Source organism: Bos taurus, chromosome 2 (genome assembly GCF_002263795.3).
Source record: "Bos taurus isolate L1 Dominette 01449 registration number 42190680 breed Hereford chromosome 2, ARS-UCD2.0, whole genome shotgun sequence".
In the NCBI taxonomy this organism is placed as follows: domain Eukaryota; kingdom Metazoa; phylum Chordata; class Mammalia; order Artiodactyla; family Bovidae; genus Bos; species Bos taurus.
In genome coordinates this window covers 17,753,274-17,774,395 of record NC_037329.1, presented here as the reverse complement: position 1 = coordinate 17,774,395, position 21,122 = coordinate 17,753,274, and the positions used below count along the sequence as shown (strand labels likewise).

Sequence of the window (21,122 nt, the reverse complement as noted above, 5' to 3'; positions counted from 1 at the left end):
ACAATTAAGTACAAGGATGTTCACTGTAGCATTATTTATCAAAGCATTAAGAAGGAAAGAGAAAAAGGAATGAAGTAAAACATTTTACCTAATAGTAATAATAGTTATGGTATCTATTTATTATTGAATATTACACAGCTATTGACTAGCACTGAGAAAAATTAATACAGGGAAATTTTTATGTTACATTGACTATAAAGAGCAGAAAATAAAAGTTGAGTAATGATATATAATATTGTTAGGATAAGGGAGGGCATCAAATATTAACTGTATATTTTCTGCCTTATGGGAAGTTTTAGTTTTAATATTTTTCTTACTTCCTAAAATACTATTTAAAAACAATAACTATACTTTATTCTGATATTTAACAGAATTTTAAGGAATAAAGCAAAAAAGGACAGTTGACCACAATTAGTTTCCAACTAATAAATATGTTCTAAAAATCTGTTGGTAGGTCAGTTGTTCACAACTTGCAACAAATGATAAATTAATAGTAACTAAATTTCTAGGTCATCGAACTGAGTAGCTTGATTAATCCACAATGTAGCTGAAGAAGACCTATTGCATTTTAATCGTTCTTATGGGAAAATGTGTCCCCAGTTCTAACAGAATACTCCAAGGAAAGCCTGGCCCTTATAGACTCCCCTGTAGACTCAACTGTGTAGACAAGTGGGTACAGCTAACAGTCCTATTCTGAGAGTGTTCTAGATAAAGAATAAAATGGGTTAGAAAGAGAGGAAAGTCTGCTATTGACTCATTCATGTTCTCTTCCAGTCTTTATTTTGACTAAGAATAGATACTTATCTGGAGGGATTTGGAGTAAGTCAGCATCCTGGGACAGAGGAACGGGACCCTTCCAATACAGGCATGGCTTCATTAGTATCAACCTGCAGCAACAGAGTTATTACTGAAATCTTCAGAGTATTTACTTTGCTCGTCCATTCTTAAAATGGAGCATTGTCCATACAAAATAACTTGCTTGAAACAGACCTGAAAAGAGGGATGTAAGCAGACTTTAATGCACATATTCTTAAGGTATTTAAATCCATGGTGTTATCTTCTACATATCTCCGATACTAAGACTTCAGTGAGATGTACTTTTTGTAGCATTTGAAAATAAAGAAGATTATACGGAGTTTAAAGATTCCATCCCCCCTGATTTTCATATCTATTTTTGCCTGCTTCACCTTGTTGCAACAGATACTTCAGAATATACTTGCTAGGCATTTTATATTTAGAAGATCTTTACAAATACCCATTTGAAGAGAAAAATCAGAAAAGTAACAAACATAAGAAAATTATGATGATCAATTCCACATTTCAAAGATAACTTATTTAAGTTCTATAGTTATTTTTATTTTTAAATGGGTTATAACATTTCTATAGTTTTGGAACTTTTTCCACTCAATAATATATCATAAATACCTTTCTAATATTTTAATTTCAAAAAATGTATTTCTGAAACAACATAGTATTCTAAACTTACAAGATAAATTTATTCAAATCTTTGGGTTGTTGTCAATTTTTTACTCTTATAAACATATTTATAATTAAATCTTTTCAAGATTAGACACTTTAAGTGGAAGTTAAACTTCCAGGTAAGTAAGTTATGCTTTGGTGCAGTACAAGACTATTTAATATGGGAGTATGGTTTGCTAACCATTATATTTTCGTTAATTATGGTCACAGACTAGCTTTTTGCTTATTGTTCACTTTCAGTTTTTCCACCTTTTTTGCTGTTGCTGTTGTTAGATACTATCTCTTCTATAGTCCCAGCAAAAACTGGGTATTTCTTACTCTCCTTTTAACTTTCACCTAAGAGTTTGTTTATGAGAATACCTTTGTGTAGATTTTATGAACAATGTGGAACAACTCTGTGAATCCATCATGTCCAAAGGGAAATCTAGAGATGGGGTGGACACTAGTTGGGAAAATGAACTTTTTCATATATATTGAAAATGAACTTTTTCATATATATATATATATATATATATATATATATATATATATATATGAAACTCTTGCTCGTATGTTGAACTATCACTCAAATACACTTAATTTCATCCAACAAGGCTTGCCAACTTCCAAATTCTGGCAACTATGAATTCCTGGCAACTATGAATTTCTGGCAACTATGAATGGCAGCCATTCTGGAGCTGCTATTATGTACAGCATAAGAAGAATGTGTCATATGAAGTACAGCTAACTTTCTTCTAACATGCATTCCCCAACCCCAAATACACTCTATCCTTCTCAGTCTTAAAAATGGACTTACTGGTAGGAACAAAGGAAATGTAACCACTACCATTGTGATGAGAACCTAACAATTTCTGACAACGTGGGACTTACAGAAAGTCCTGAGTTTTTGTGCTAAGCCTGTGGGAAGGCAGGATGGGAGTCTGACAAGGGAAAGAGGCACACAGGTAAAGTGTGTTTAGTCTCTGTCTTCTAAGACCCCAGATAACTTCAGAACAAAGGAGTTGAATTTTTGTCTTAATAAAATATTTTATAGACTATTGATAGGAAAAAAAAAAAGTAATGTAAAAAAAATCTAATTTGAATGATAAAAAAATGCAGAATTCATCAGATTATCTTATAGAGACCAGTATGACTTAATTCTCTCTGGATGTTATGAAAAATCATTAGTAACAGAAACCAAATTTATTGCCCAAAGTGATAACATATCAAAGAAATACATATCAAATCTGTTGCCATTAATTAGTTTTTAACACCTTTATTGCATTTACAATGTGTGTGGAACATTATTAGGATTTACAGTAGAAGCCAAATATCCCAGCCCTTAAAAATCAAATAAGAAAGACTGAATGAACCATACATAAATATCTGTGAACACAAGCACTGGAAACGTACATATGATTATAATTTTACAGGCTTAGACAGGTAACTGCTGTATGTAACAGAACAGGTGGGAAGGGTAAGACAAAGTAGATAAAAGTCACTAAGGGTGCGAAATAACTGTAGCTGGGTGGTATTGAATAAAAAGACAATATTGAAAATACGATTTGATTTGTAAAGGCTAAAATGTCCTGCAAAAACATATCTACTTCCTAAGCACAATTGTGAGGTAGAATTCTCCCCACCCCGTTTTCTGGTTTCTTGACCACCGTTTGGGGGATTTTCCATCCAGATGCTTCTCTTCACGCTGCGGTACCTGGGACTAACCAGTAGGACATGTTCTTTAATACCCCTTCCATCCCCATTGAACAGAATGAATCTTTTCTGTTCAATTATCAGTCTTATTTTGCCTACTGAAAACGGGTGGCAAAAGTTAGTAATGTAACAAACCAATGCTGTTTCTTCTAGCTAATATTATCACCATGCTTGGCTAAGTATTTTAATCATTCAAGGAGTTACACTAAAATTTCAGGGATAGGTACCATTTGGGGAGCTGTTTTGGGCAGACAGGCATTTGTGTCCTTCAACACTAACTGCCAACTGTGAAGAATGCCATTTCTATTCCAAATCCACTTCTAATACTTCAGATTATGGGTCATAAAAATAGTTTACAGTTTTCTACACACTCAAAATATATGAAAATCCAGGACACAGCACACCCACATTGAAAAAAAGATATGCAAGTTTCTTTCAAAACTACCGTATGACACAGAAACTCTAATCCTAGGTATTCACCCGAGAGAGATGAAAGCCTATGTTCACATAAGACTTATGTTAAGAATAACCATAGCAGCTTCACTTATAATCGCCAGTACTGCAAACAGCCCAGGTATTTATAAATAGGAAAATGAATAAATAAACTGTAATACAGTCATACAATGGAATACTACTCAGCAATAAAAAAGGAATTAACTATTAATACACACAACCACATGGATAAATCTCTAAAACATGGTAAGTGAAGAAGCCTTCAAGAAAGATACATGCTGTGCGGCTCTATTTACACAAAGATCTAGAACACGAGATCCGATTTAAGGTAGAACAAAGAATAGAGGCTGCCTGTGGAGGAGGATGTGGTTGTAGAGGACTGACTGGAAATGGCACCATGGGAATTGTTTTAATAGCATTTTATATTTTGACAGCACTGTATGCATTTACCAAAACCCAGCAGATACACATTTAAGACTTCCACATTCGTTGTATGCTAATTTTAAATAAAAGTAAAATTGCAAGCAAATACCGAATTCTAGCTAATGACTGAAGTATTCAGCAGGAAGTGTGTAGATTTCTTCAATTTAAAATGCATCAGAAACAATCTGAATTGGTGAACTGATGGATGGATAGATATGTGACAAAGCACAGTTAATGCTAACTAGCATCTAGGTGGTGAGTATACTATAAAATTTTAACTTTTTTATATGCTTGAAAAATTTTATAATAAAATATTGGGGAAAAAATTCAGGGCACACTGCTTCCAAAATAATGCTGCTGAGAATTTCATTACTGATTTCATAATCATAAATTCTTCCCAACAGTGTCAACTTAGAAACTTAAGAGCGTGTGAAAGGATATTCCTGTGTGAGGTAAGCAATCAGTTCTTGGATCTGTGCTGACTTAAAATTGTCAAGGTGATTTTTCATGTCCTCACACTTACATGCATTGATGGTTATTTTGAGCAAATTTGTTGGTTGTGTAGACTAACAGAGTTAAGATGAAAAAAACATTCTAAAGGGAAAAATCAAGCACATTTTTTTTTTTACTGATTTTTAAAACTGAAAAAGAACCAGAGTAACTATAATAGAAACAATGTGTAGACCCAAAACACAATGTGAGGCTTGATCATAGTGAATAGGTCCCCGCCAGTCAAGTGGAAGGACACCGGAGTCATTCTCCTGTCTCTCCAGGAATGACACATTTAGAGACACCATCTAGAGATGGCATCTGACTTGTAAATACTTCTAAGGGGACACTGAGAGGATAAGAATGGCTTCAGACTCCTATAGCCTTTTGTCAGAAATATTTAGTATTCCACAAGACTGACTTAAGATTCATAACAATGCTACTCTAATATTGAAAGCTGGTAACTATTTTTAGTTATGGTGACTCAGTGGTAAAGAATCCACCTGCCAATGCAGGAGAAACAGGAGTCACGGGTTTGATCCCTGGTCAGGAAGATTCCCTGGGAAAGGAAATGGCAACCCACTCCAGTATTCTTGCCTGGGAAATTCCATGGACAGAGGAGCCTGGCAGCCAACAGTCCAAAGGGTCACAAAGAGTTGGACATGACTTCGCGACTGAGTACCCAGCACAAGAATTTCTGTATAATTACCTATGGTATTATGTGTTGCCTCCTAAAGATTTTCTAACCTTGATTCTTTTATAATTTTGCCTACTGCTTTCAGTGTGTAGTACAGTTCTGGCTCTTCCTGTGATCTCTAAGTTCATGTTCTAGCACAGGCTCTGCCTTTTCCTCAAGCACACGGACTAGTTTTGTCATGTTTTCAAGTCTGCTTTAAAACATTACAGTCACGTTACTCAGCATTGTATCTATGAGCCTTTTTCAGTATTAAACATTCCCATGTACTTATGCTGTTTCATGAAGCACCCGTAGCTCCATCAGCCTCTATTGTAGTCCTTTTCTCTTATTATCACTGCCCAAGTTTACCAGGATTGCTCTTCTCTAACCATAACAGCACCAATGGTGGTCAGATTCATGCTCCTGTTTCTACAGGTTGGTGCTGACTCACTAAGATCATGAGTAGGACTTTTACTTACTTTCTTACTTTTCAATGGACTTGTATTCATCCTGTTAACCTCAAAGTAGAGGATACTCCTCCCGTGTCCTCCATCTGGCTGGCCTATCATCCTGCCACAACAGAGTTAATTTGTCAGGTTTAAAAATCTTGCTGTTTACTGCAGAGCCCACTGGCCCCACCCTCAGTATTTTCAGTACACCGAATGGAGGGGAAATGGGAGTGTTGGGAGGTGAGCAGACAAGGTTCCCTTTCTCCCAAGACCCCGTGCTTGGGACAAGAACACGATTAAAGAATGCTCCCCATTCTATTCTGGAAAAATAATAATCCTTCTATTTTGAATAATATTTTATTTTTCAACAGACTTTTAACATAATTATACTTCATTCTTAAAATTACTTGGTATGATTTCTCTATTTTACAGGTTCAGAGAAGTTTAATGATTTTTCACCCAGGTTAGTAAATGCCAAAGCCAGATTCTAAAGTATTTAAACTCTACCTCTTTTCATTATATTCACTAGAGTTCTTATTTTAGCCTAAGTTTACAACCTTTCCTGTACTATTCTTGCCATTATTTATGTTTCTTGGCTAAACCTAGGTTTTCTGCAGCACACACATAAGTCAACTAATGTCAGGAGTTAAACCTGCACTTCCTTTTCCCTCATCAAAGTGACTGTTGCCCCTCTATATACCAGGAGCGAAATTTTCCACATCCAACTGGAGCTCTTTATTTTTTGAACTGAAAGTTAGCTCTAGCTAAGTTCTGCTAATTAGGTTAACTGGTCAGCTATATTCTAATCCACCTTCTTAATCCTAGATAATTTTTCCTTTTGAGGTTTAAAAAAATATATCCCAAACATACATCTCTTGTCACTGATATTTACCAATGTTAACTTCCTATAGCGTTTTCAATAGACTCAAGAATGGGGACGATTTTAACAACTACAGTTATGTTCAGTTTTTAGTAATCACAGTATTTTACCATGGTCCTGTGGGGGTGGGAAAAGTACATAGTAATTTCCAATCTTTCTGGCAAGGAACTTAAAATGTAGTAGAGAATTACGAAGTCTTTCTTCAAACAAAGCCAGTACAGAGACAGGTTCAACTAATCTCACAATCACGCCATTTGTCACAGTGGGCTTATGTATGATTTACTCAGCACTATCAGAAAAATAACTGCCATATTCACATTAAGGAGAATGCACTAACAATAATACGCTGGATAGCACACCCCACACATCAATTGATAGTGAAACGAGCACGTTAATACCAGGTAATGCTTCGGAGCACTGGCCAACATAAAGACCTATAAGGTGAGAGAAGTATCCAATTCTCTACAGAGCAAGGAAGCCTAGAACTGCCGACATCTTAGCTGGCAGACTACGCAATTTTATCACCCATGAGTTACCATGGTAGAATCAGGTGACCAACAATGAAGACTGGGAATACCGTCAATTTTATCTGAAAGGAAGTTATCATCTTCACATCATAATTTTGCTGGGTTAGACATGTGTGAATAGATGCCTAAACTGTCCATAAGATACTTAGCTTACACAGGAGCAAATTTATGACATGAAGACAAAAGAAAAACTCGAAGCAAAACAAAAAATTAAGCTAGTCTAATTAACATTCAATAACTCCCTGAGATGAGTTAAGATAATGTGAAAGTTGTAGCATGTGTGCTAAGTCGCTTCAATCATGTCTACCTCTTTGTGACCTATGGACTGTAGCCTGCCTGGCTTCTCTGTCCATGGGACTCTCCAGGCAAAAATACTGGAGTGGGCTGCCATGCCTCCTCCAGGCGATCTTCCTGGCCCAGGGATCAAACTCGATGTCTCCTGTGGTTCCTGCATCGCAGGCAGATTCTTTATTGCTGAGCCACAGGGGAAGCCCAAGTTGTAGCCTATATTGTACCCATTAAAAACGATGGTTCTTTATTTGCAGGCCAATGTTAATTTATTACAAAGAACTTGTCTTTTCAAACAGATTGAAGTCACTTCCTTCACAGGTATTCTAGTGAGCTATGATCCTATGAATAAAAATCACATTCGGGCATTGTTGGTTTTCATTCATAACTATGTCTATGGGTATTTGGATACACATATAGAAAGCAGGAGCAAAGTTACAAATGAAAAGCAACAATATTTACTATGTGTTAAAAGCAGAATCCATCTTCACTTGAAATACTCAAACCACAAATATTTCCAGATATGCCTTACTTCACTCTTGCTGTAGGCAGGGCAGATTAAGGCACATAAAATTAACTCATTTGACAGTAAGTAGGGGAGTTGATGGTAGAATTAGAGAGTCTCTTTACTTACAACCCAGTTCCTTTCTGGCAAAGTCTTAATAAATTCAGTATGGGAGATATTGAGTACAACTATCTCAATTACTTCAGTATCTAAAACTATCAAATGACTTCCTGATGAGTAGATTCACTCAGTCAGTTCTAACTTTAGGAAATCTGTTTAAAACATACTTCAGACTACAGTACAAGAGGAATTATTACTAACCCTTACAACAGACATACAGGGGAACTGAGCAACTATTGTTGTTCAGTTGCTATGGCATGTCTGATTCTTTGTGACCCTACAGACTGCAGCACGCCAGGCTTCCCTGTCCTTCATTATCTCCCAGAGTTTGCTCAAACTCATGTCCATTGAGTTAGCGATGCCATCCAACCATCTCATCCTCTGTCATGTTCTCCTCCTGCCCTCAATCTTTCCCAGCATCAGGGGCTTTTCCAGAGTAACTATTATGCCATGAGCAAAATGCTGGGAATAGGAGAAGTCAGGCCCACAAGTTTCCTTCCCTCCAAAGAGCTCATAGTGTAGCAGGCACAGACATAAACAGCTGCAGCATGTGGTTAGCACCGTCATGAGGACTGAAATGAAGAATCACAAACGTTCACACTCACAGAAGTTAAACCTTAAAAGACTAAGGATTAACAAATAAAGAAAAAGCCTTTCTGGATGTTCTCAGAAGCAGTGGCAGCATAAAAGGGAGCAGTTAAATGTAGCCCCCAGATTTTCTGGCATGTCCATTAAAAAAGACTGTATCTCAAACAAAAATTACTCTGAGAAAGGTGAAAAAAAATATGATAAATAACTTCACCTAAGCTGAAAATGTCAAGCAGGTAGCTGAAAGTACAGGTTGAGACGTTCGGACCAGATACATAACACAGGACACTGGGATAAAATAAGATACCCTAAGGACAGGATACATCCAGAATCATTCCGAAGACAGAATCTGAGAGAGCACATTTTAGTAGATGCATTTTAAATAACAGTTATGTGACTACACTGAGTTACAACAGAAGATAACATCGTCAAGGGAGGAAACACCATAGGAGAGGCTGCTCCATGGTAGGAATGCTGCAGAGGCAGAAAAGGAGAGAGGAATGCAAAGTGGAAAAAAAAGAAACCATTCAATTCAGTAACTGGATCCCACTGCACACCTCTGCACTGCAGGGCTCTGTACAGCCAGGCTGCAAGGCGCTGAGCAGCGAGTGCTGGGGACGCAGGGGCAGGGGATATGGGATTCTGCAAGAAGTCTGGCAGTGAAGAAGGCTGGAAAAACCAGCAGGCTCAGAAGGAGCTTTTTCCACTGGAAGTATGATACATGGACATTTCAGTAGACAATGGAAAGAAAAGAGCATACTTTGCATAATTTTGTATTGATCACAGACTATAAAATTGCTTTAATCTTTCTCAAAAACATTTTCTGAAACAAAGATGAACACAAAATTATATGTATTTTACCATTTAAACTTAATATAAACTTAAAAGCATTAACATTTTATATATTTAATTTCTAAAAGATGTGTACAATTTTTGTTATTATACTACACCAGAATCTTGCATCTAGTCTATCATGACAAATTAAATGTTATTAACAATTGCTATTTTAGCTCCTGAAAGATTACTCTGATATAGAGGATGACATTTAAGTAACTATGTATGCCTTTCCCAGCCCTCCTCTCCCAAAGACAAAATATTTTCAGAACAGTAATTTGGATAACATTTTTCAAGTTGAAGAAGAGAAAATGAGAGTGTTCCACTAACATCTAAACTTTTCTTCACAATAATTTTTTTTGATAAAACATGCTTATTTATTATATATACATGCTTACATATGAATTTCCTGGCTAAAATACATGCAACCAACATGAAAAAACAAATATTAAACCATCCTCACAAGCCTAAGAATGCCCTTTTAATTAAGGCACTCATGTTTGGAAACAGGATATAACCACCAAATTAAATAAGGTGTTTAAAAGAAGCCTTTTATTAAGCACAAACAACTTTTAATACATTATCAATACAAATAGGAAAATGTCTTTTAATGAATATGATATATCAAAAATCTGAAGGTTTTTCTTCATACGGACACAATAAAAATAATCAAATTTGAAGGAGAATTACAAAGCAAAATTTTGAGGACACCACTGTCTACTAATAACAGTTGAGCTATAGTCTAAATTTACTACATCACCTGGGGAGGAAGGGCAACCATTTTTTATAGAGAGAATTCTAAACTCTTATTAGCACCATTCAAAGCTTATTATCAGTTGTTCATCTACAAACTGACAGGTCAGGTAAAGCTTTAAAGCAAGTTTTCAGTGCAATGTTTACAGTTCCTTCTTTTACGATACTTGGAGTCTATGATCTCAAAGCATGTTAAACAATTCTGCCTTGGTAATTACAAGGTGTTAACATGTGGAGAGAAATGTGTAATGGAAAGAAATGAGGCTTATCCTGGCTGTGAAACGCATCTTAACGTATTGTAGCTAATGCTGGAGTATGCTGATGACATGCGGGACTATGAACAGCAGGTCTCTGGGAAGAAGGCAGCTATTAGCTCTCTGTAGTCATCATTTCTGGATGTCTCAGCTGCTGCCTTTTGAGACTAACTAGTTTCATCCTGTCTCTGATGTGTTCTGCAGTAGAAGCCATGTCACTTGGGCTCCCAAAATATTGTTCAGTTCTAAAAATCAAAACAGAAAAAGCTCAATCAGATTAATACAAACCCACTGACTGTGCAGTGAATGCAAAAGGAAGCAAAAATTACCATAAAAATTACCTACGTGGTATGCCGTTAGTTCATTTGCAGACCATACTGTTTATCTTTGAGTAGCAATTCAGTAGGAGAAACATTTTTTTAAATGGCATAAAACATTTTTTAAAATGGAAAAAAGTATATTAATGGTATAAATATCCTATCACGTATACTTCTGATAATCTCAATAAACCAAACAATGCAACAAATAAACAGTGCAACAGCAACAACGCTCTGCTTTCAGCTTGGGAGCCAGACCAGACACAAATATAAAGTCTGTGTGAGTACTTCGGTGCTAAGGACTGTGGTCATCAGATGTTTAATATAGCTGGCAAGTAAAATATCCATTTAATGTTAAGCCATCATTTGGGACATTAATAGGCAAAATCATTTAATTTTATCCTATTTGCAAAGACACAGTATTCAGAGTCATAGAATCTTTTAGAGCTCCAAGAGTTGTTGAAAATAATCTGGTTTAGCTTTGTCTTTTCAGATCAGAAAACTAAGACCTATAAAAACAAATGACTGAACTACAATCACACAGTGGAAAAAACAGAATCTGAATGTGGGTCTTCAAGCAGGGAATCCAGAGAGACCGCCTTATTTCTTTCATTGTTCCAGGAGAATGGTACAAAAGGTAAGTGTGACTAAGCTCACTGTCACATTTTACACAGTATAAACAAATTACCATACAAAAGGGAATGGAATAATAACTGCAAATATTAAAGTTGTGAAATCTGAAAATAGAGCACTAACTGACTCTTCCATTTTAAAAACGAAAATGACACGTGAACTATTTGTAGAACCTGGGAGAAGCAGCCCATGCGAAAGAACCAGGGGGAGATGCTCCTGGGAGGACTTGAGTAGAATGAGACTGACTTTGTGACAACTGGCTGTGAAACACAGAAATGAGGTTTTGGTGGAGTGATGTCCTAAATGGACCAACCAGAAGCACCCTACTAACACTGTTACCAGCTGGATTTATAAAACTTTTAGATTTTATTCTCTTTTATACACTGGAGATACACACGACTTTAAAAGCTACTTCTGATTATTTAAGTTTAGGTATGACTAGAGATTATCTAAGCATAGACTATGAATAACATTATATCTTCTCAATATCAATTCCAAATAATCCTTTGAAGTTCATGACACATTAGCTGTGGCACTTATCACGTGTGAGATAATCGTTTTAAGTAGTTTATATACATTTAGCTCATTTAACACCCTCACACATAACCCAAGGAGGTATGGAAAATATATTCCTATTTTTAGATGAGGGAATGAGGCACAGAAAAGGTGAAGTGGCTTGCCCAAGAAGTCACAGCTAGTAAGTGGTGGAGCTGACATTTAAACCCAACAAACCAGGCTCCAGAGTCCACAATCAAACCTACTACACTATATTACAGTGTTGGCGTTTCTGTTTAGTTGCTCAGTTGTGTCCGACTCTTTGTGACCCCATGGACTAGCCCACCAGGCTCCTCTGTCCATGGGATTTCCCAGGCAAGAACACTGAAGTGGGTTGCCACTTCCTTCTCCAGGGGATCTTCCCAACCCAGGGACTGAACACACGTCTCTTGCCCTGGCAGGCGGATTCCACTGAACTACCAGGAAAGCCCTATATTACAATGTAAGGACAGTACATTCAGTGGTTTGGTTTCTCTATTGTTTGAATTAAATATCCTCTGAATTACCACCAAACTGTTTTCCTTGAGAAGATCTAGCTCCCTGGGGATAAAGCTACTATGATTCATTTACTGGACCATTTATTTGCAAGAGGTTAATTCTTATTTTTATCATCAACTATGTGAAATGGAAAGGAATGTGGAAATCATGACCCCATCATTTTACAAATGAAGAAATTAGGACTCTACATAGCACAGTGAAAAAGAGAATGGATTTGGTGCCAGACAGACCTGAAACTATGTTCTAATTTCACTTAGAAGCTGTGATATCCTGACAACTTACTTAATCTTTCTGAGCTTCAGTTTCTTCATCTGTAAATCACAATAATCGTACTGGCCTAGCACTGTTTGGTCAAAAGCCTATAGGTGAAATGTTTAGCTTTGCGCTGGGTATATATTTTGAGCACACTGAACATTCCCCTCCCCATCCATTCCCTGAATGAAGTTCAAAGTTACCTGACTCCTTATCATCACAGTCAAGGCTAGAACCCAGTATGTCAACCTACTCAATGATCTTTCTTCTACAATAAGCTATCGAGGGCAATACATCTGATAGCAGCAAGTACCAACTGCTACCACTGTTAAAAACCCAGGAGGGATTTCTTTTCATTTTAAACTCATTTATTACAGATACTGAAGATGTCAACCAAAGCTAATTTACTAGGACTTTTTAGAAACAGATCTTCTTCTCTTGATATTACTTTAAGACCTTACTGATAAAAGCACAAATTGTAAGAACATGCAGCATACCCATCAGGATAAACTACAGGAACAGTTAGTCTATCTAAAAGTGATTTCCCAACCGCTTCAACTTCATCAAACTGCTCCTCATCATTAATAGCTTCAGGCTCTTCTGGACAGTCTTGTAAAATCTGCAACAAATAAAAGTGCAACATCAATCAAGAGACACAGAAGGAAACCAAGTTCATTAAAATTTAGTAGATTGACGGTGTTTCTGTTCTGTTCCTAGAATCTTCATGTACGTCATAGAAGACTGATGATTGACAAAGCTGACCCAAGAAATTCAAATAAAATCAAACACATAATCCACACTAATAATATTAGAATTGGAATAAGAAGAGTTCTATAGTGATTTCCAAAAAAAAAAAAAAAAAATACTAGACTATTATTTGGAATTAAACTGAAACTGTGCTTAAGAAGTAGTATTCTTTCATACATTAAGTAACAATTTATTGAATACTCACTTTATGTTTATGTAGTGGCTTGGGATATGAATGAGAAACAGATTTTGACCTCAAAGAGCTTACAAACTTCACAAATGAAAAGATATATATAAATACATAACATATACTCAGAGTACAAACACATAACAATGTGATTCCCTAGCTAGAAACTTTACAGTTATTTTAAAAACAGATCTGCTGACTTGAGTTACATGATATAAACTAAAAAACAAAATATAAATAGATATGGTTTTAATTCAAATTTGGAATTTCTATAGTCCTTGATATTATTTTTTCCTTAATTATCACTATTTAAATTTAAATGGTATGAAAGAAAGAAAAAATTGCTGTGATTTGAAATAGTTAAGGCTGTAAGTACAGACCCACAGAGTAGCCGCTAGGGACACGTGGTTAGTGAGCTCTTGAAGTGTGTCTAGTCTCAGATGCAGACGTGCTATCAGTCCAAGATATGCTTTAGATTTAAAACAGTAATACTAATTTTAAAAATTTACCTCCAAAAAAAAAATCTGCAAATTTGAGACAGAATAAAAATAATTTATTTTTGCAACTCTGTTTGCATACTTTTCTGAATCCAATTATGTTTATTTTGGCATTACTCATAAAGGATATTTTCATATAATAAAACTCCAGATTTAATTTAAATATTTTCCTAATCACTATAATTTGCTATGCAGTTTGCTTATAGTTGTGGCTTGCTGGTATGAAACAGAACCCACCCAAGAGAAAAATAACATCTAATAACAAAAGGTTTTACATAAGTTGACATAATAAAATAACCTTAAGCAGAGTTTATTATAAGCATGATAAAGGCCAAGAACCAGAAAAAATAGGAACATTAATATTTTATGAAAAAATTCTCAATCATATTCATTCTTGGGCTTCCTGGTGGCTCAGATGGTAAACAGTCCCCCTGCAATGCAGGAGACCCAGGTTCGATCCCTGGGCTGGGAAGATTCCCTAGAGAAAGGATTGGCTACCCACTCTGGTATTCTTGCCTGGATAATTCCATGGACAGAGGAGCCTGGCAGGCTCCATGGGGTCACAAAGACTTGGACACAACCAAGCAACTAATATATATTCATTATTACATAACTTCTTAAAGAGATCTAGATTTTTAAATGTCTTTGCAGATAAATTTTAAGAGTAGTATCCTAAAAAATTATCAGTGGTGTTAAGAGATTGGGCCAGTGGTCACGCTGGGATGGGCAGCAGAAGCAGTGTGATTAAAAGAGGATGGGGAACAACCTCTGGGTGCTGGTAACATTCTGTTATTTGAATAGTGCGCTGATTACACAGGCGTCCTCACTCTGAAAATTCAGTGAGCAGAACATTTGAGCTGCACATTTTTCTGTTAGTAGTATAGTTCAATAAAAAGTTTTCACTGAAACAATCAATAGATATAAATAAGTCAAGCCATTTGGATACTTTAATTCATTAACAGTCGGCCCATCTTACACTAAAAAAATGACCTATAGAGTTCAGTAACCGGCTCAGTGAGAGTTAATGTGGACATTTCCCAACAGATGTACTGCATAACACAGACAGAAACTGCTTAATTCCTGAGGCTCCTGGCAGTATCTCTTCTGTCCTATAGACCAAGGCTATCTTAGGTTTCTCATATCTTAACTTGCATTGAATATCCCCTACATATAAACTTTCATCTTTAAGAAATCAAAACAAAGTTAACTACTTAGTAAGGCTCCTCTTTGGAATGGAAATAGAAGACTTGGATGCTATCAATTTTCACTGTGGAGCTGAGAAAAAGGTTCAATTGAAAATTTGCCCAAATAAAACACCGCATATTAACTTTTTAGTTTCTGAGATTAATGAATTCATTAAATAGTAAATTCTAGAATGATTCTTTAAAGATAACACATGAAAAAAAAAGGTTTCATTTTTATCCTTACTCTTGTAATTTTAGCTGGAGAGGCTCAAAAGATTATACAAATCACAAAGTGACCTTTTAAAAAATTTATGACAATTAGTAGTATTTGAGAACACAAAGTTTCCTTTCTTGGCATAATGAAACAGTGGGAGTCATGACACTCGAAAGAACAGACAGTACATTCTGGGCACCAGGTCGGGTGAGGAGAGACATGGTGCTGAGCAAAGACTACTGGACGGTTTCAGTTCCTCTAACCACAGTACTCCAACCCTGGTATGGCTTACCAAGAATCTGATGTGAACTTTCCAAGACAATACGTTATACCTAAACAAACTTTAAACAATGGAATGCATATAAATTTTTAAAGAACAGACTAATCATAAAATTACAAGGTAAACACATTTTAAACATACATAACACACACAACTGAAACTACATTTTTAAAAAAAGCGAACCTTTTCAGCATTTGAGTGAAAGGCAATAGCCATCTCCAGCCTATGCACCCTCTCTTCAGATGCGACTGTGAACTGCTTCCACACTCTGTTCAGCCGAGGAAGCGTATCCCCAGATGACCGAGAGGTGCAGCGCAAAGACTGGCACAGCACCACTGTGGCCTGCAGCAGCTGTCTGCCGTAGTCGTAAGTGCTCTGAAGAAGAGAAGGTGAACGCAAAGTTATAACAACAGAAGTCTAAAGAGAGGGGCAGGAAAGTGAACAAGAGGACTGGAGCGGCAATTAAGTAACACTGCTAGAAGTCAATAATGAATGAGTCCACTGGCGCTTACTACTGCAAGTCGCCTGCATGCATAAATAATTAAGCGGAAGCAATACTACCAGTTAATTTTTATTAAGTTTATTTCTTGTTAGGCTTTCCTCTCTTACTCTGCTTTCCTCTCAGCCTGCTCAATTTCACCAGCCCAAAAAATAAAAAAAAAGAAAGAAATCAATTAAAAAAAATCTGCTCACCCATTAATTAAAACAAATGGGTGGAAAGGGGCACTTAATATTCCACATAGGAAACCACACTGTTAACAACATGAACTCAGTAATTAGGGAAAATAAGATAACTTTTCACATGAAAAAAAACCCATGTTGTTATAATGCTGACACTGTTGAGATGCAGAAACTAGGGTTTCTAATTGACTGATATTAACTTATACTTCATAGTAACTTTTACAAATGAATGGTTACTGCCTTAACATTACCATAATATATTAATATATCATAAATCAGAGGGAGCTACAGAACCTGTATTCAGGAAAACTTAAACCCTCTCAAATTTATACAGGCTAGTTTTGATTCATCAGCTGACATTTTCTTAGTTCTATATTTCTGGATTAATATAACTAACCTTCTTGGACTTGGGGGGCTAAGTTACATTACAAACATGTAGAAAACTATTTTAACACTGAGCTTGTAGAAAAGGAAGATAACCAGTTCTGCACCTGTGCAACATCAACAAATTTTCTATGCTTCTCCAGCAGAACTTTCGTTTCCTGAGCGTCATCCCCCAATCTGGTGTGTGTCTTAAGAAGAGCATCCAGAAGTTCACTGAGCCATTCTACTGCCTGAATGAAAATAAGTCACAGTCAACCTGGAGTCGTAACTTTTTACCTTGTATATCAAAACACCATATTAATAAAAAGAAAGATTACTATCATGTGATTAATTAACCCATTTGTTATAATCGTAATAGCTTATTTCAGTGCCAAGCTACATGAGTTAATAATCTCTCCTCTTCCTTAAAATTTTTAAAATCTAAAGACAAGACCTATTAAAGAGAAGTACTCATTTAAAATTAACATCACATGATTTATATTAATAAAATCCATGTGTCTACGTAATATAGATCTTATTAGAATCGCATTACAGACTTAATGTTACAACTTAAAATTCTAAGTTTCTTCTATGTTAAGTTGTAACTATGTTTTTTGATATTGACTACGCAAAATAGCAAACTGTTTATCTAGCTACAAAACCCTCTTGTGGGTTAAAAGGCAGTAAACTACACCAGCCTTCATCCTGGGATGTAACTGACAACCAAATCACAATAATAAATAATTCCAATTTCTAGCTCAATAGAGCATTTCATTGAGAAGTAAGTCAAATGAGACCAGTAAGATTATTGGAAATATAAAACTTTATTACTGCAACAGGATAAATGAGAATCTGATTTAATGAATTTACTTAGGACCATGAAAAGAACACTTCTGTTTACAGTTAGGTGAAATCAATTTTCTAAGTAAAGACAAGTACATAATAGGCTTGACTTATCTTTACCTGGGCAGCATCTTCTTCACATTTAAACAACTGTACCATCTGAAGCATCTTTAATCTTCGCACATCTACCATGTCTTCACATCTAATAAATCCAAAATGAATTTAGGGAAACATTTCAGTTTTGTGGATAACTAGTATAACACCACCATCTGCACACATATTTTACAGTATATTAAAATACTTAGTCTTACACTATGGAGACTGTAACTATTTTGTATTGGTTTGCAAGAATTTTAAGGATATCTGTATCTGTGTTCCATTAAAACCTCAAAATACCTGAAAGATACTAAATCACAAACCCTCTTGAGTATTGTATGGATTGTGCAAAATACTGAAGCAAAGCACAAACACAGGAGTACACTAGAGCCTGAAGAGACAGTAACTGCCAATTAGCATTAAACGAACTTCAAAGACAAAAACATAAAGTTTCTAAAATACTAGTTTAGAGAATGATGCTCCAAGGAAATTAAAAAAAAAATTAAAGCTTTTCATTATATTACATTACCAGAGTAATATCTAATTTTGAATTAAAAAAAAAAAAAAAGCTCCCATCTATGCTCTTAAGAAAGAAAAAAAATTCTGTTGATCTCTGGATAGAAAGAAACGCAATTCAGAGTATTTTTAGATTTTAATGTGGTCTCCCTGGATAACATACAGATCAAAATTTTAAGCTGACTTGATCAATTAAGCTCTGATCCATCCATCCCCTTCATTTCCATGCAATTCCATGTACTTCAGATGGGAAGGAGAGAATCTCATGGCAGTACTGAATACCACTAACAAGCCACCCTAGGAGGCACTGGGCTCCACTAGAGTTGATATTCTTAAGGAAGCTTGATAACAATAGCTAAGTCATTGTCACAGGCTATTTTTTTTTTTCAAGAATGCCCTCACCACAATCTATAACATATTTTTAAAGGGCAATTTGGTTAAATAATCCTACAAGGGACTGAAGAGAAGTGATTTATTTTTCAAATCTGAAGCTAAAAGACAAGGTAAGACATGTCAATGATGAAGACAGTATCATACTTAACATATATTTTCAGGTACTGGAGAGTGTGCTTGAAAATACAAGACATGGTTTCTACTTACTGGTTAGAATAAGATGGTCCCACTTGGGAAGATGGACTTTTAAAAAAACAGTGTGATAAATACTGATGTGGAGCTATATGAGAATAGGCAGGAACAAGTAAAAACTTGCCCAAGAAATCTAAAAAGGCTTCCAAGGATAAGTACCCCAGAGTCTTGAATAATAAGTAGGAATACACTAGGCAGAAAATGAGGGAAGAAGTATTCTGAGTACTCTGGATGCTTGAAACGACATGATGCATTCAGCAAAGTGAAAATAAGTGTGTGGTTTTGTAGGAAAGTTAAAGGAGGTAAGATTATACAGGACTGGGTTATGAAGGGTCTCCTACACTATTCCAAGGAGACTGAACTTCATCTGAGGAAACAGGAAGTAACTGAGAGGGGTTCACACAAGAAGTTAGGTAATTGGATGAGTGCTTTACAAAGATGGTGCTCATGCACAACAGACTGTAGAGGAGCAAGGAAGGAAGCAGGTAAGAGCTAAGATCATGAAAAAAGGATTTGGAGACAGCAGAACTTGGGCATCTGATGAGGCTGTAAGAGACGATTTTGGTAAATCCTTTGGACAAATCCCAAGTTTGGTAACTGATGGTATTTTTAACTGGGACAGGAAACTAAAGGAGAAAAGCCAGGTTTGGAGGACAATGATTCCAATCCATACAAGTGAGTTTTAAGTATCGTATGGGGCACCCAGGTGGAGATGCTCAGTAGGTAAGAGGAATTACAGGTCCAAAGTATAGGGGAGGGATCTGTGTCAGAGCTGTAACTATTCAATCATGGTGATACTGAAGAAAGTCATTGAAGTGGTGAGACTGTGCGGGGAGACGACAATGAGTGAGAAGAGGATTTGGCCTCAGAACAAACCCTGAAAGCAGTGAAATTAGCTAAAAGACAAGAAATCAGTGCAGAAAACCAAGAAGAAACAGAGTGCCCAGGAGAATCATAAAGGTGTTTTTAATGTATATAAAGTTGTCAGGGAGTTTCAAACAGAAAAAAAAAAAAAATGTCAGTTGTCCCTAATGCTATTCAGAGTGGTCAAGCAATGTCAGAACCGAAAGTATTCCCTGGATTTTGAGCAAGATGAAGGGTTTATTTAAATGTGGCAAGTACAGTCACTGATGACATCAGTAAGAGCAAGTTCAGTGAAGTGGTGAGGGGAGAGGTCAGACGAAGAAGGGTTGAAAAGTAAACTGGAGACAGTGCGGAAGTATGAATGCAGATTAGATCTTCAATGACAGCTGTCAAGGAGAGCTCAAGGCAGAGAAAGAACCGTTGGAAGAGGAAGTGGTAATTTCACACACTAGATGAGCACTAGAAAGGACAGAAACGATATGGACCTAACAGAAGCAGAGGTATTAAGAAGAGGTGGTAAGAATACACAGAGGAACTGTACAAAAAAGGTCTTTATGACCAGGTAAATACAATGGTGTGATCACTCACCTAGAGCCAGACATCCTGGAGTGAGAGGTCAAATGGGCCTTAGGAAGCATCACTATGAACAAAGCGATGGAATTCAGCTGAACTATTCCAAATCCTAAAAGATGATGCTATAAAAGTGCTGCACTCAATATGCCAACAAATTTGGAAAACTCAGCAGTGGCCACAGGATTAGAAGAGGTCAGTTTTCAATCAAATCCCAAAGAAGGGCAATGCCAAAGAATGTTCAAACTACCACACAACTGCACTCATTTCACATGCAAGCAAGGTCATGCTCAAAACCCTCCAAGCAAAGCTTCAACAGTACATGAACCAAGAACTTTCAGATGTACAAGCTGGATTTAGAAAAGGCAGAGGAACCAGAGATCAAACTGCCAACATCCATTGGATCATAGAAGAAGCAACAGAAAAAAATCTACTTCTGCTTCATTGACTATGCTAAATCCTTTACTGTGCACATCACAACAAACTGTGGAAAATCCTTAAAATGAATACCAGACCACCTTACCTGTCTCCTGAGAAACCTGTACGTAGGTCAAGAAGCAACAGTTAGAGCCAGACACAGAACAATAGACTGGTTTAAAATTGGAAAAGGAGTGTGTCAAGGCTGTATACTGTCACCCTGATTATTTAACTTATATACAGAGTACATCATGCAAAATGTCAGGCTGGATGAAGCACAAGCTGGAATCAAGATTGCCAGGATAAATATTAATAACCTCAGATATGCAGATGGCACCACCCTTGTGGCAGAAAGCAAAAAACAACTAAAGAACCTCTTGATGAAGGTAAAAAAGGAGAGTGAAAAAGCTGGC

The 21,122-nt window shown here is 36.3% G+C and overlaps 1 protein-coding gene across 4 annotated transcripts in view; it reads right to left on the bottom strand.

Moving 5' to 3' along the window:
* Positions 1 to 2,718: 2,718 nt before the first annotated feature.
* The window catches only part of SESTD1 (SEC14 and spectrin domain containing 1), a 152,950-nt gene continuing 134,546 nt past the window's right edge, over positions 2,719 to 21,122 (bottom strand). For 3 of the 4 annotated variants that reach the window (XM_024978543.2, XM_024978540.2, XM_024978546.2), the window contains 5 exons: positions 17,782 to 17,863; positions 16,947 to 17,069; positions 15,958 to 16,149; positions 13,163 to 13,284; positions 2,719 to 10,655 (listed from right to left, as the gene is read on the bottom strand). In XM_024978543.2, the coding sequence (XP_024834311.1) occupies positions 10,526 to 10,655; positions 13,163 to 13,284; positions 15,958 to 16,149; positions 16,947 to 17,069; positions 17,782 to 17,863 (649 nt within the window). In that variant the 3' untranslated portion in view covers positions 2,719 to 10,525. The remainder of the gene's footprint in view (positions 10,656 to 13,162; positions 13,285 to 15,957; positions 16,150 to 16,946; positions 17,070 to 17,781; positions 17,864 to 21,122) is intronic. The other variant, NM_001191250.2, reaches the window with a different exon arrangement.